Below are 14053 nucleotides of genomic sequence, written 5' to 3'. Positions count from 1 at the left end.
AAAAAAAATTATAATAATACTAATAATAACAACAAAAACAACAATGCCCTTTGTGTAGTTCTATGAAAGAACGTTCTAGTTAAAAAGCACAGAGGGTCCCTCTTTGTGTGCTCCTCACCATACTCACAACAGCACGGCTGAAAACATACATACGATACTTCCATGGTCATCTTTAGACAGAGAGCTGATGGCTGATTGCATCATATCATACCTGATGAGGCCAATGGGCTGGTACTTGTAGAAAATGCTGTAGCACGCCCACTCCTCATACAGGGTCTGTGGAACAGAATGAGTTCAACATAACATATGTAAGGGATATACTACTTGTGGGATCATTTTAATCATACAATAAATCCTTTCAAAAAATACAGTGGATTTAAAAGCAGATTACACAACAAGACCTAATATAGTCTGAGTCCATTGCTGCATGAGGTCCACATTCTAGATATTTGTTTTTTGAAGTATAAAGACGACATTTTACTCTCAATTAAGTTTTAAAATTCACGGTCATGCACACTTTTATTTATTTATTTATTTTAAAACACAGACATGCACACTTTCATCTATTTATTGATATTTGACCTCTTTGGTAGAAATTAGGTATGGAACTAATGACTGGGCTTTGGCCACCATCCATGTAGAATCCATGTTGAATGATAACAGACCCGTTGATCTTTATTTAAACACTGGAACTTTTCAAATACAGCTTACAATTATACGATAGGCTTGCTTCTTACTGATGTCCACTACAGTTGACAATCTTCTGCTCTAGGATGCTGTACACACCGGGACATTATGTGTCTTTCTTACGTACTATTAAACATGTATTGGGTTTTTTTATAGTGCAGAGCTTAATGTCTGGACTCAGTCTCACCTTCCGGTCATTGGGTTCTGCCTGTATGCCATCAATATCTCCCTGTAGGAAAACACAAGTGACAGACACACAAAAAGAAATATATCATACAGACCTCTTACTTAAACGTGCATGCATGCATGTGTGTGTGTGGGGGGGGGAATCATCATAATGCCTTAGCATAGAGCGCAAAATAGGTAACACTGCACCCTGCAATTTTACACATGTAGTGTAATATACTAATTATAAAACAGCCAATTGATGTGGTGTTCGTTTATGCTTACATCCTAATCCTTATGGATGGAAATACAGCCTTAGTATTCCCTCATGTTTTAGGTTACACTAAACTACATACTTGTGTGGTAACAATGTAACAAGACTTCTGTAAGAACTGCTGTAAGGGTGTGGAGTGCGGTTTCATCAGTTTATGGCTTGTAGTTAAAAGTGTGTTTATTAAATTTAGTATACCATTATATTACTTGAGGCAACTTACATCATGAGGAGGGTAAGCAGAGGTATAAACTCCATTTCCAAGGAGGCTGGTAATTCCTGCATAACATGGATGTATTGTTACATTTTCAGATGTTGTAAAGAGATATCACAAGACACATGAAAGTGAGAGCCTGGGCTTCCAAGGAGGTGTATTCCAGAAGATAATGATTGCATGATATATTGCATGACTAAATCTTAAGAATAGGATATGGTACATCTTCACTTCTCTGGCAATGACTTGATTGGATTCATGAAGATGTTCCGGGGGCGCTCCTTCGCGTGCGACCCAGCAGCCTGTGTCTCTACCTTTCAATGTTTGGAACTGCTGAAACGGACTCTTTAAAACTTTAATTTCGTGTATGAATGTGTCGGTAGTCCCACAAAAGACTTCATTACCCACAATTCCCTTATCACCTAAACTGTTATCTGCATTTCAGTACTGAGACAGCAATTGGCTGAAAACAAGGTGGTAAAAACCGTGACGCACTTTCTCATTTAAAACTGCGTTGAAATGATACATTCTCTCTCTTTGCGCTCTTCTCAACACTGGCTTTGCCAGGCACTGCAACATTCCTGCAACATTCCGGGCGTAACTACAGTGAAACGACGACATCAAAGCAAGGACAACTTTTTCATCTCTTCTCTGCCTCAGGAACATCGGATGCGCCAACACTTTTCCAAAGGACTGGTAACTTCGACTGGGCAGCTAGCTATTCACAACCTGGCTAAGCATAGGACTGTTTACATATGCCATTGTTCATGTATTGTATCTGTTTTGTTTACCGAACATAACTGATATATACTTTCATTGTTAATTGGTAGTTGGCTTCGCCACACCATCTAAGGGAAATCGTTAGGATTGCTTATCAGACACACGAGTCTTGCATGCATCACTAACCATCTCTTCTAACATGGCATCTTAAATCACATACGATTACAAATACATTGGCCTTCATATAGCCACACACGTGAAGCACAAAATCGAACTTCGCGCTTCACACCACACATGTATGTTCACGAACGCGTACACACATGCACGCGGAACTACGTGGTCAGACAAAGGGACACACACACATACTTTCAGGCGCGCTCCTAAAAGCGCAACTCAGAGCGTACGCTCGCGCACACACACACTCCCTCTCTCCCTTACACATACATACAGTATACTCCTTCAATTCATTAGTTAGATACATTTAGCTAGATTACATATTGTGTGTTATTCTCTTATCATTGTGTAAATAAATACTTTGATTTATATACGCTGGTTTATTTAATGTTACACAAGAATGGACGTTGTCAACCTCTTCTATTCAGAACTCCAATGACCTTCAACCATACTATTAATAAGGTAACTTTGTTTGTAGTTATTAATTTAATTATTAATCAGAGTTCCAAATTGATAGTATAATATATTTTATGAGACTGATATATTTAATGAGACTGATTTGTGGATTATCAACTTAATTGATCTGCCTTTGTGTTGAATGGTTGATCCCTGTCCAATCGGGTGAGATTACCAACATATTGTTGCTGTTGCAAGGACAGCGCCAGTGTGTCTTGGTGGCCCTCGTGGAGACAATATCACAATTCATACACATTTGCACCCACATTTACCCGGCGCCTGCTCATTATGTAAGATACCTACATAATCTGGTACTCCCATATGAGAATGGTACCCATTTTACCTACAAATCTGTACTGTCAGTGATTTTCAGCCATGCAAATTATTGGAACTCTCTTGGAGCTTTTTGTGCTCTTCCTCTCGGTATCGTTGGTGCTGGGTTCCCCAGCCTGTTTGGAAGCAGGTGGACGCGGAATTACCAGGAGAGCGTACAGCAGAGAGTTTCTCCTCTCGTTGCGGACTTCAACCTCTGGGATTATCCCTAATACCATCCCGAGGGCTCTGCAGTATAAACCGCCGGCCCCGAGGTCTCGGAAGAGGGGGAAGAGAGGCGGCCTACGCCGGAGACTCAAAAGTCTTCGGTTGGACAATCGCCGCAAGTTACCACCACTCCCCACTATACTGCTATCAAATGTGCAATCCATCCGCAACAAGACCGACGAACTGGAATTATGGACTAAGACTAGAGGGGAGATACGGTAGTCGTGTTTACTCGCTTTCACTGAGTCATGGCTCACCGACCAGGATCGAGACGAGGATCTGTCAATAACTGGGTTTGAAAAGCCCAATTCGGCTTGACAGTTCATCGGAGACGACAGGGAAACGCAGAGGAGGAGGGGTGTGTTTTTATATTAATGAGCGGTATTGCAACATCATCACGGTCAGGGAAAAAATCTGTACCGCCGACATAGAACTGCTTTCAATCTCACTCCGCCCCTTCTACCTTCCGCGTGAGTTTCAACAACTTTTTTATACACTGGTATATATTCATCCACGCGCTAATGCAGCAGCTGCTGCTCAGCTGATTGCAGACACTACGCACAAACTGGACGAAATTTGCCCCGACGCACCCAAATTCATTTTGGGGGATTTTAACACTTCCAACACTAAGGCCTTTTTTGACTGTTAAGTATTCTGCCATGCCTGATATTTTTGTATATTTCACCCAACTAAAAACCATGAGGCCAAAGTGGCATTTATGATTATATTCTAGAACACCTCAGCAAAAAATGAATGAAAGTAAAAGGAATGTAGTAAAACAAGTTTTTTATTAAAATGAAATCTAGTTTTAGAGGTGCTCAGACTTTGTACAAAAACACATTGTTAATATTTTGGAAGTTTTGTTTTTCACTCTGAACCTTGTAAACATAGGTGTTTGCTCCACATCGGTGAGTTTAGCATTTAAAAATTGTGTGTGGTTTCTATACTAATTATGAGTATTATAGAAAGTGACACTTTTCTTCACTTAGACCACTATGCATATTGATGAGAGAGGTGTGAACATTCTGGGACACCTTGGTCAAATGACAATGGCCATGACGTAATAGCCCTGGAATGTCTTTGTGCCCCACTACCCCCTACAGGTTTTCTTGACACATCAGGAACCAATGGTGATCACTGAATTACCATCCCCTTATCATATGAATAGTTGTCATTTGCTAATGGGAGGGTCAAAACCTCACTCAGAGGCTGAAATGTGCAAGGGATTAGTTATAATCTCCTTACAAAGTGTTTATTTATACTTTAGTTTCTGTATGTATTTAAAAAGTAAAGGGTTCAAGGTTGCTCTGGGTGTTAGTTTTATGTTTGTAGGACAAAAACTCGCTGAGATTTTAAATTCTATTAATAAAAATACCACAAAGTGCCCCACGGGGCACCTTAGTGCTGGAAGGTTTAACCACTGTGATTTGAGTAGGACTATGAGAACTTATGAGCAATATGTGAATTGCGCTACAACACAGAAAAAGACGTGTATTGATCTGTGTTATGGGTCAGTAGGTGGGGCTTACAGCTCCATACCCATGCCGTCCTTGGGAGCTTCCTACCACAACAGCGTTTACCTCATACCAGTGTACAAACCCTCTTTTAGACGCTTAGAACATGAGGAGAGAACTGTGAAAGTCTGGTCTGAGGACAGTATCTCCTCACTTCAAGCATGTTTTGAGTGTACGGACTGGGAGTGCTTTCAAGAGGGGTCTGAGAACATTGATGAACTATCAGACATTGTATCATCATACGTCACATTCTGTGTGGACATGGACATTATCCCCACTAAGACAACTGTCACTTTTCCGAACAATAAACCATGGGTGACGAAAGAACTTAAATCTGTCATTAACAAGAAAAAGAGGACTTTCAACACTGGGGATATTTGGGAGATTAAAGCAGTGTCCAAAGAAGTAAAACATGAGATCAGGAAAGCTAAAATGAAATATAGAAGGAAAGTAGAAGAACAATACAGTGGGGGGGATCTTAGAGCCGCCTGGCGAGGAATTAAGTCAATGGCATCATTAAATCAACAACCTGAAAGGAGGATGCCTGTTTCTGTTCAAGGGGTTCAGTCATGTGATCTTCCTAATGCTTTTAATTTATTTTATTCACATTTGAATCATCTGACTTCTCTGACAATATTTCTGGGTTGAGAAACACGTTGGTTCCAGATAATTACATAATGATATCTCAGGAACAAGTAACATCCTTGTTGAAGAAGGTCAATATTAGGAAGGCTGCTGGTCCTGATGCTGTTTGTGGGCGCACATTACGCTTCTGTGCAGACCAACTAAGTGGAGTATTCACCTGCCTCTTCAATATGTGTGCAAAAGAAGGCCATATTCCCCAAATATGGAAGAGCTCCACCATAATCCCACTAGCTAAACTAAATAAACCCAAGGAGTTGAAAGATTTCAGACCAGTAGCTCTTACGTCCTTGGTGATGAACATTTTTGAGAAAATCCTTTAAGCTGAAATTATGTGTCACAACCTTAGCTGCACGCTCCTCTGTTTCTGTTCCTGCTCTTTCTCCATATGCTACTCCAACCCGTTCATCCTCTCCTGTGTTTAGTATTTCCCTCACTACTTAAATTTTCCTCGATGTTTGGTTACTTACCGATACTTCACCAAGCTGGATCTGCGAAGCGCATACAACCTGGTGAGGATCCGGGAAGGAGATGAATGGAAAACTGCATTCTCCACTACCACTGGTCACTATGAATACCTTGTTTTACCGTATAGGTTAGTCAATGCTCCTTCTGTGTTCCAGTCATTTGTGAATGAGGTTCTCAGAGACATGCTCCATAGGTTTGTTGCTGTTTATATTGATGACATTCTTATATACTCAGACAATGTTCAGGATCATGTAAAACATGTGAAGGCAGTACTTAACAGACTGCTTGAGCATGACCTCTTTGTCAAAGCTGAGAAATGTCTCTTCCATCAGTCTTCCATCTCATTCCTAGGCTACGTGTTGAATTCACAGGGAGTGCAGATGGATGAGGAAAAGGTGCAAGCTGTTCTGAACTGGCCGAGGCCCAAAACTACAAAGGAACTTCAAAGATTTCTTGGCTTTTCTAATTTTTACTGCAGGTTTATTAGGAATTTCAGTTCTGTAGCGGCTCCTCTGACTTCTCTCCTGAAAGGATCTCCTCGTCTTTTTTCCTGGTCACCTGAAGCAGAGGAGGCATTCAGGACTCTCAAAACAAGGTTCACATCGTCCCCTCTGCTGAAGCATCCTGACCCTGCGCTTCCTTTTGTTGTAGAGGTGGATGCCTCAGAGGTGGGGGTAGGTGGCATCCTGTCTCAACGTCAAGGTAATCCTGCTAAACTCTTCCCATGTGCTTACTTCTCCAGGAAGCTGACCAAGGCTGAGAGAAATTACGATGTGGGTAATAGGGAGCTACTGGCCATCAAGCTTGCCCTGGAAGAGTGGCGTCACTGGCTGGAGGGGGCACAACAGCCTTTTGTGATATTTACAGATCACAAAAATTTGGAATATATCCGCACAGCCAAGCGGCTCAACCCCCGACAAGCCAGGTGGGCCTTATTCCTCACTCGTTTCCAATTCACCATCTCATATCGTCCTGGTTCAAAAAACACCAAAGCCGACTCACTCTCTCGCATGTTTGAAGCAATACCACATCCTGACACCCCAGAACCCATTGTCCCTCCCACCTGTATTGTGGCCCCCATTCGATGGGATCTGGAGAGAGAGCTCCTGGAGGCTTCAGCTCAGGACCCTAAACCACCTGAATGCCCTCCGAACAGGGTCTACGTGCCTGATTCTTTGCGCAGTCGTCTCATTACCTGGGCGCACACATCTCTTGGCACGGGTCACCCTGGCACCACTCGCACACAACAGCTGCTATCCTCTCAGTATTGGTGGCCTACCCTAAACAAGGATGTCCAGTCTCATGTTCAGTCGTGTAGTGTTTGTGCTCAATCTAAGGTTCCCCGACACCTACCTGCAGGCACCCTGGAGCCACTGCCTTTACCTCAGCGCCCGTGGACCCATCTGTCCATAGATTTTGTCACCGACCTGCCTCCATCTGAAGGTAATACCACAATTTTTGTTATAGTGGACAGATTTTCAAAGGGTTGCTGTCTTGTTCCTCTGCCGTGTATCCCCACAGCTCTCCAGACTGCCGAGGCCATATTCCACAATGTCTTCAGACGTTTTGGCCTCCCTGAAGACATCGTCTCTGACCGGGGCACTCAGTTCACCTCACAGGTTTGGCGGGCCTTCATGGAGAGGCTGACCTCATGTCATCACCCGCAGTCTAATGGTCAGGTGGAGAGGTTAAACCAGGAACTCAGGCGGTACCTCCGAAGCTACTGTCAGGACAGACAGGGTGATTGGTGTAGATTTCTCCCCTGGGCAGAATACGCTCAAAACTCACTCAAGCACTCCTCTTCCGGTTTGACACCATTTCAATGCTTTTTGGGTTTTCAACCACCACTTTTCCCTTGGAATCCAAGCAGTACTAAAGTTCCAGCAGTGGAGGAGTGGTATACTCGTAGCGATGATGTCTGGTCTTCAGCTCACGTTCACCTCCAGAGGGCCATCAAGAGGCATAAGGAGGCAGCCGACCGCCATCGCCGAGAGGCTCCAACCTAACATCCAGGCCAGAGAGTGTGGTTATCCACAAAGGACATCAATCTCCGCCAGCCATGCAGAAAGCTTGGGCCACGCTTCATTGGACCATTCAAGATCCTAAAACAAATAAACAGGGTAACATATCGCCTGCAATTACCATCACAGTTCAAAGTCTCACCCTCATTTCATGTTTCCCTCATTAGGCCGGTGGTTCCAGGTCCACTGCAGGAGGCAGAGCCCCTGGACACTCCACCTCCAGTATTTAATGTTGATGGAGAACCTGCATATGCTGTGAGAGCACTGCTGAACTCGAGACGGAGAGCTGGCCGACTCCAATACCTCGTTGATTGGGAAGGGTATGGCCCAGAGGAGCGATCTTGGGTGGCGTCTAATGACATCCTGGACCCCATGTTCAAAGCAGAATTTCACCGGAGATGCCCTGACCGTCCTGCTCCACGTAAGCGAGGCCGTCCCCCCGGTCAGCATTCTAGAGCATCTGGAGCTGCTCGTCAGAGGGGGGATTCTGTCACAACCTTAGCTGCATGCTCCTCTGTTTCTGTTCCTGCTCTTTCTCCATATGCTACTCCAACCCGTTCATCCTCTCCTGTGTTTAGTATTTCCCTCACTACTTAGATTTTCCTCGATGTTTGGTTTCCTCGATGTTTCCTTTCCTCAATGTTTGGTTCACCTGTAGGCAATGTGTTAATTTGGTTATGTTCTCCCCTCTAGCCATTGTGTTAATAAGTTTAGTTCTCACCTGTAGCCAATGTATTAATTAAGCTCCTATGTAAGCCTTGGACTTCTCCTTTGTCTTTGTGTGTAATTGTTTGTGAACAGTAAGACATGCTGTGTTCTCCAGTCCTGTGAACTTTGCCTTTTTTGCCCATCGTGGCACTTTGATTTATTTAAGTAAAACACGCCCTGAGCGTTTGCATCCTATTTCTTGTTTCAAGTCTCCAGTTTGTGACATTATGTCCTTGGTCACTGGAAAACTGGATCCATTACAGTTTGCTTATCAAACTGGTAGAAGTGTGGATGACGCAAAACGTTTTATTTTAGACACAGTATATAAACATTTGGAGAAGCCTGGGTCCAATGTTAGGGTTTTATTTGCAGATTTTTCTTCTGCTTTCAACAAAATGCAGCCACATATTCTGATCAAGAGATTGGCACATGATTTTTAGATACCAAATCAACTATTTCTGCTTTTAAAGTTTTTAACAGATAGAATACAGAGAGTCTTTGTAAATGGTCAGTTGTCCCAACCTATTGCTTCAAATACTGGCTCGCCGCAAGGTTGTGTACTCTCTCCCTTGTTATTTATTTTGTACACAGATAGCTGCAGGTCTTCCCAACAAGGAAGCTACCTAGTAAAATTTTCAGATGACACTGCATTGCTATCTTTATTCCAAGGTCCACATTCCAGTCATGGGCTAGCGTTGACCTCATTTGTGAAATGGTGCGACAATAATTTTTTAGATTTAAATGTAGCCAAAACAAAAGAGCTCATAATTGATTTTAGGAGGGCAAAGACAGAACCAATAGCAAGTGTCATACATGAGGGGGATGTGGAAATCATTGATTCTTACAAGTACTTAGGTACAATATTTGACAGTGAGCTTAAGTTTCATATTAACACTGAGACAATTGTCAAAAAGGGACAACAGAGAATTCATCTGCTGAGGAAGCTAAACTCCTTCAGTGTCTCTAAAACTATTCTACGTAACTTTTATCAGTCTTTTATTGAGAGTCTGTTAACTTTCTCTTTTTTATGTTGGTTCAATAGCCTATCAGTCAAAGACAAGAACAGTCTCAGTAGCATTGTTAACACTTCATCAAAGATTATTGGAACACAGCTATAGTCTGAGTGCTCTGTTTAACAAACAGGCAGTCCAAAAGGCTAAAAGTATCATCCGTCAGCCTGATCATGTGTTAGGTGGTGAATTTTCATTAATGCCCTCTGGGAGGCACTACTATTCTGTCAGGGCAAGGCACTACCTATCTGTCAGGGCAAAACCAAAAAGGTATTCTGGATCTTTCATCCCTACAACCATTAGATTATTATTAAACAAGGTTGTAGGGATAGAGTACACTACTGACAATTTCATTTACTGAGCGCTGTTCATCACTGACAGGACAGGGTGTTTGACTGTATGTGTGTGTTAACTGTATGTGTGTGTTGATGCATATGCATACTTATTTATAAGCTTACTATTTATTGTTGATTGATGGAGACTGGGACTGCAAACTTCATTGCCCACTGATGGGATTAATAAAGTTTTCTGAATCTGAATCTGATGTTGTGTTATCTTGCTTATGAATGTGTTATTAAATCCTTACGCAGGTACCCTTAAACTAAACCGTTACAGAGAACCCCTGAAATGTCAGATGATGCATTGAAAATCTCCACTCGTGAGGAGGCGTGTCTGACAGACTAAAAGTATGCCTCCCTCTCTTGAATTATGTTTTGCTTTTGCATTGAGCTTTTGTTTGAATCACGATTGGCTAAATTCTTGGTCCTTTGCTTTTTAATTTGTACATGTTACCAATTGGATCTATCATTTGGCAACACAACATCTCCTACCATTCATATGCTGATGATACCTAACTTTACCTATCCATCTCCTCTGATGACCCCAGTCTGGTAAATGACCTCACTTGTTGTATCTCCGACATTAAAAATTGGATGGCCCAAAATGTTCTAAGGCTAAATAATGCCAAGACAGAGATTCTGGTTGTAGGCCCTAAGGCCCTTAGAAATCACTTTCAACCAATTCTTACCTCCCTCTGGGCAAAACCATGTGAGAATGTTAAAAATGTAGGAGTGACCCTTGATGCAGATCTTAATTTTCAAAAGCATATATCTAACATTACTGAGACAGCCTTTTGCCACCTCAGAAATATTTCTAAAGTCTGTGGCTTCCTGTCTTTACAGGATTCTGACAATTAGTTCATGCATTTATCTCAAGTCGGTTAGATTACTGCAACGCACCCTATGCTGGTCTAACAAAACAGATGTTAAACAAACTTCAACTTATCCAAAATGCAGCTGCTAGAATAGTCACTAGGACTTCAAAATTCAAATCATATCACCCCCTGTTCTTAAATCACTTCACTGGCTCCATGTACAACAAAGAATTGAGTTTAAAATACTCCTTCTTGTCTATAAATCACTAAACGGCCTTGCCCAACCCTATATTTCCGATTTGATTTCTTTTTATGATCCATCGCGTTGCCTAAGATCCTCCAATAAATGTCTTCTCACGACCCCAAGAATAAACACCAATGCTGCACACGGTGCCTTTAGTTACTGTGCCCCAACCCTCTGGAATAGCCTACCTCTGGAGTTAAGGTCATCGCACTCAGGGCCTGATTTACTAAAAGGATTGCGGCCATTTCAGGCGTAAAATAGCGGGTGTAAACATAAAACGGTATTTACAAAGGAAGCGCATTTGAGTAGAAGCGCATATTCGCGCTGTGTGGGTGTGAGCCGCAAACAGGTGGGAGGGTATAAGGAAACGTGGGCGTGTGCCACCAAGAGAGGCATTAGGTGCGCCTAATTATGTATTCTGTGGTATTTACTAAAACCGACTGGCGAGCGTGCATCTCTAATTTGCGGGATAATTCTCCGCCTCATAAAAGCCTTAACCAGGAAGCGCTATTTTGATTGAGTCTGAAAACTTCGATATGGCAGCAGTTATTAGAACAAGGCGAAGACCGAGACAAGAACAACGCGCAGAAAAAATGTTTTCAACACGAATAACACTTTTCCAGTTAAGCGAACCAGAAATCATTAAAAGGTACAGGTTAACCAGCCACACAATACTACAATTACTGAACCAGATCAGAGACGACATCGAACCCTCCACCCGGCGATCATATTCCATTCCATCAGTTGTTAACCCTCTACTGCAGGGGTCTTCAACAGGGGGTTCGCGGTACTGCAGGGGGGTTGCGAAATCTTTGGTTGATAAGACAATTTTTTTTTATATAAAAAAAAAAAAATAAATAAAAATTCAACCAATTTTTTTTCCCACAAATTTTTATGTCTTCCGAATCAGAATTGCATTTATTCCCTTTAAATTAACATTAACATAAATCCAACATATTGTAGCGAACGTTTAAATTGATCGAGAAGACGTTATCTTTCAGTCCAATCGACACATTCAGCTACCCACAGGAGCTTTCTCAAGCTGGGCACCGGTTCACTCACAGCACCTTTCATGCAAATACGACAGCACAGGCACTAGCCAATCGTCTCTGCTCAAGTCTAAAGAGCGCGAAGATCAAAAATAAAAGATGGCGGACCAAACTCCATAGCTGGTCTTGTTTGTACCTATAAATTGTTAGTTTGACATTTTTTTGCTTCGATTTAAAAAAAAAGAAAAAGAGAAATAGACACTGTACAAGGTCAAAAAACGTTAATTGTAACTGAAAAATAAGTCTGAGAGGATTTGCAAGGTGTATGAGCCCCCTAGCTAATGTTAGCATGCTACTACCTACAATCTTAACAACTTGCTAGCGGTGTGATTGGTTTGTTGACCTGTCAATCTCACTATAACATCTATATGTTGTCAACACAACTCCATGCGACAGACTCCTCCTACGTCATCCGTGTCAATCAGGAGTTATTGAAAAGAAGATACATCTCACTAATGTGGGAGGATGTGTGCCATCGACAGATGCTTGAGGATTCACTGTCCCTTTTTTATGTATGATAAAATAAAAACATATATCTTTGAATTATTTTAATAAGTTGTTATTAATTGTTAGCTCAGAGTTGTTTGCAAGATGTTTGTTTATAAATGGCAGTGGCACGGCCACCCTGTACCTTTCATGTTGTTAAATGTTAAATTAAATTCAATGTTAAAAAATGTTAAGTTAAATTTGTTGTTCAAAAATGTTAGGTTAAATTCAATGTTAAAAAATAAAAATGTTAATGAAATTAACCTTTGTATTATTTGAATAGCTTAGTATTGAATACACAATAACAGGGTAGCTATGTTTATTTGGCACTAGGCCTAGTATATTATAAACAATATTTTATGCAATTTATATAGTAGGGGGTCCCTGCTAACCTCGCCGTCAGTTTGGGGGTCCCTGGCCTGAAAAACGTTGAAGACCCCTGCTCTACTGCATGGTGTTGCCATATGGCAACATTCCCTTTCTTGGGCCATTTCTTGAAATTTGAAAATAAACATGAGCTCTGATTAGTCTGGTGGTATCCAATGATATGCTTTGATGACATCACATGACACTACACACCCTTGCACTGCCATTTTGTTCACACACTTCCGATCGCTCTGGTTGCTGAAGAAGTGCTCGTCAATCTGTGAAGATTTTCATAATTTTGTCATACTTCTTCAGAATTTTAAATTCCATCAAGCATTTGGGGTAAGTTCTGGTCTTTTTTAAATCATTGTCACATTGTTTTGATACAACTATTACCTTTTTATTCAATAAAATAGGTATGTTGCCATATGGCAACATTGTGCCGTAATGGAACAATATTTGCCCATGCTAATGCAGTAGCTTTGTATGAATGACAATGTATGGATGCACTGATATAGTTAAATGGTTGTATTTTTACTCATATATTTATATACAGTACTGTGCAAAAGTTTTAGGCAGGTGTGAAAAAATGCTATGAACTAAGAATGCTTTGAAAAATGTAAACAATAAATGTTTATTTTTTATCCATTTACATGGTAAGACTGAGCACAGCAACAAGACACAACGTAGTTATACTGCATCAGCAGGGTCTCTCCCAGACAAAGATTTCAAAGCAGACAGGGGTTTCAAAATGTGCAGTTCCAGCTCTTTTGAAGAAGACGTTGAGGATCGTAGACGCAGTGTTCAGCCAAGGAAACTTAATGCAGCTGATGAAAAACACATCAAGCTTATTTACCTTCGAAATCGGAAGATTTCAAGCAGTGGCATCAGCTCAGAACTGGCAGAAACCAGTGGTACCCAGGTACAGACATTTACTGTCCGGGGAAGTCTGGCCAGAAGTGGTCTTCATGGAAGAGTTGCAGCCAAAAAGCTCTACCCCGACAAGGAAACAAGGCCAAGTGACTGAACTAAGCACGTAAACATAGAAACTAGGGTGCAGAAACATGGCAGAAGGTGCTCTGGACTGATGAGTCAAAATTAGAAATATTTGGCTGTAGAAGAAGGCAGTTTGTTTGCTGGAGGCTGGAGAGAGGTACAATAATGA

General features: G+C 41.6%; 1 protein-coding gene across 1 annotated transcript in view; it reads right to left on the bottom strand.

Moving 5' to 3' along the window:
- The window catches only part of LOC308368797 (anoctamin-1-like), a gene marked incomplete at both ends in the record, with an annotated part of 121160 nt that overhangs the window by 58058 nt on the left and 49049 nt on the right, over positions 1–14053 (bottom strand). The window contains 3 exons of the mRNA XM_080843056.1: positions 212–276; positions 875–916; positions 1347–1402. Coding sequence (XP_080699182.1) covers positions 212–276; positions 875–916; positions 1347–1402 — 163 coding nt within the window. The remainder of the gene's footprint in view (positions 1–211; positions 277–874; positions 917–1346; positions 1403–14053) is intronic.

This window comes from Sprattus sprattus, assembly GCF_963457725.1.
Source record: "Sprattus sprattus genome assembly, chromosome: 8".
Classification (NCBI taxonomy): Eukaryota; Metazoa; Chordata; class Actinopteri; order Clupeiformes; family Clupeidae; genus Sprattus; species Sprattus sprattus.
The sequence above is the reverse complement of the archived record's forward strand: the minus strand, read 5'-3'. Positions and strand labels throughout refer to the sequence as shown.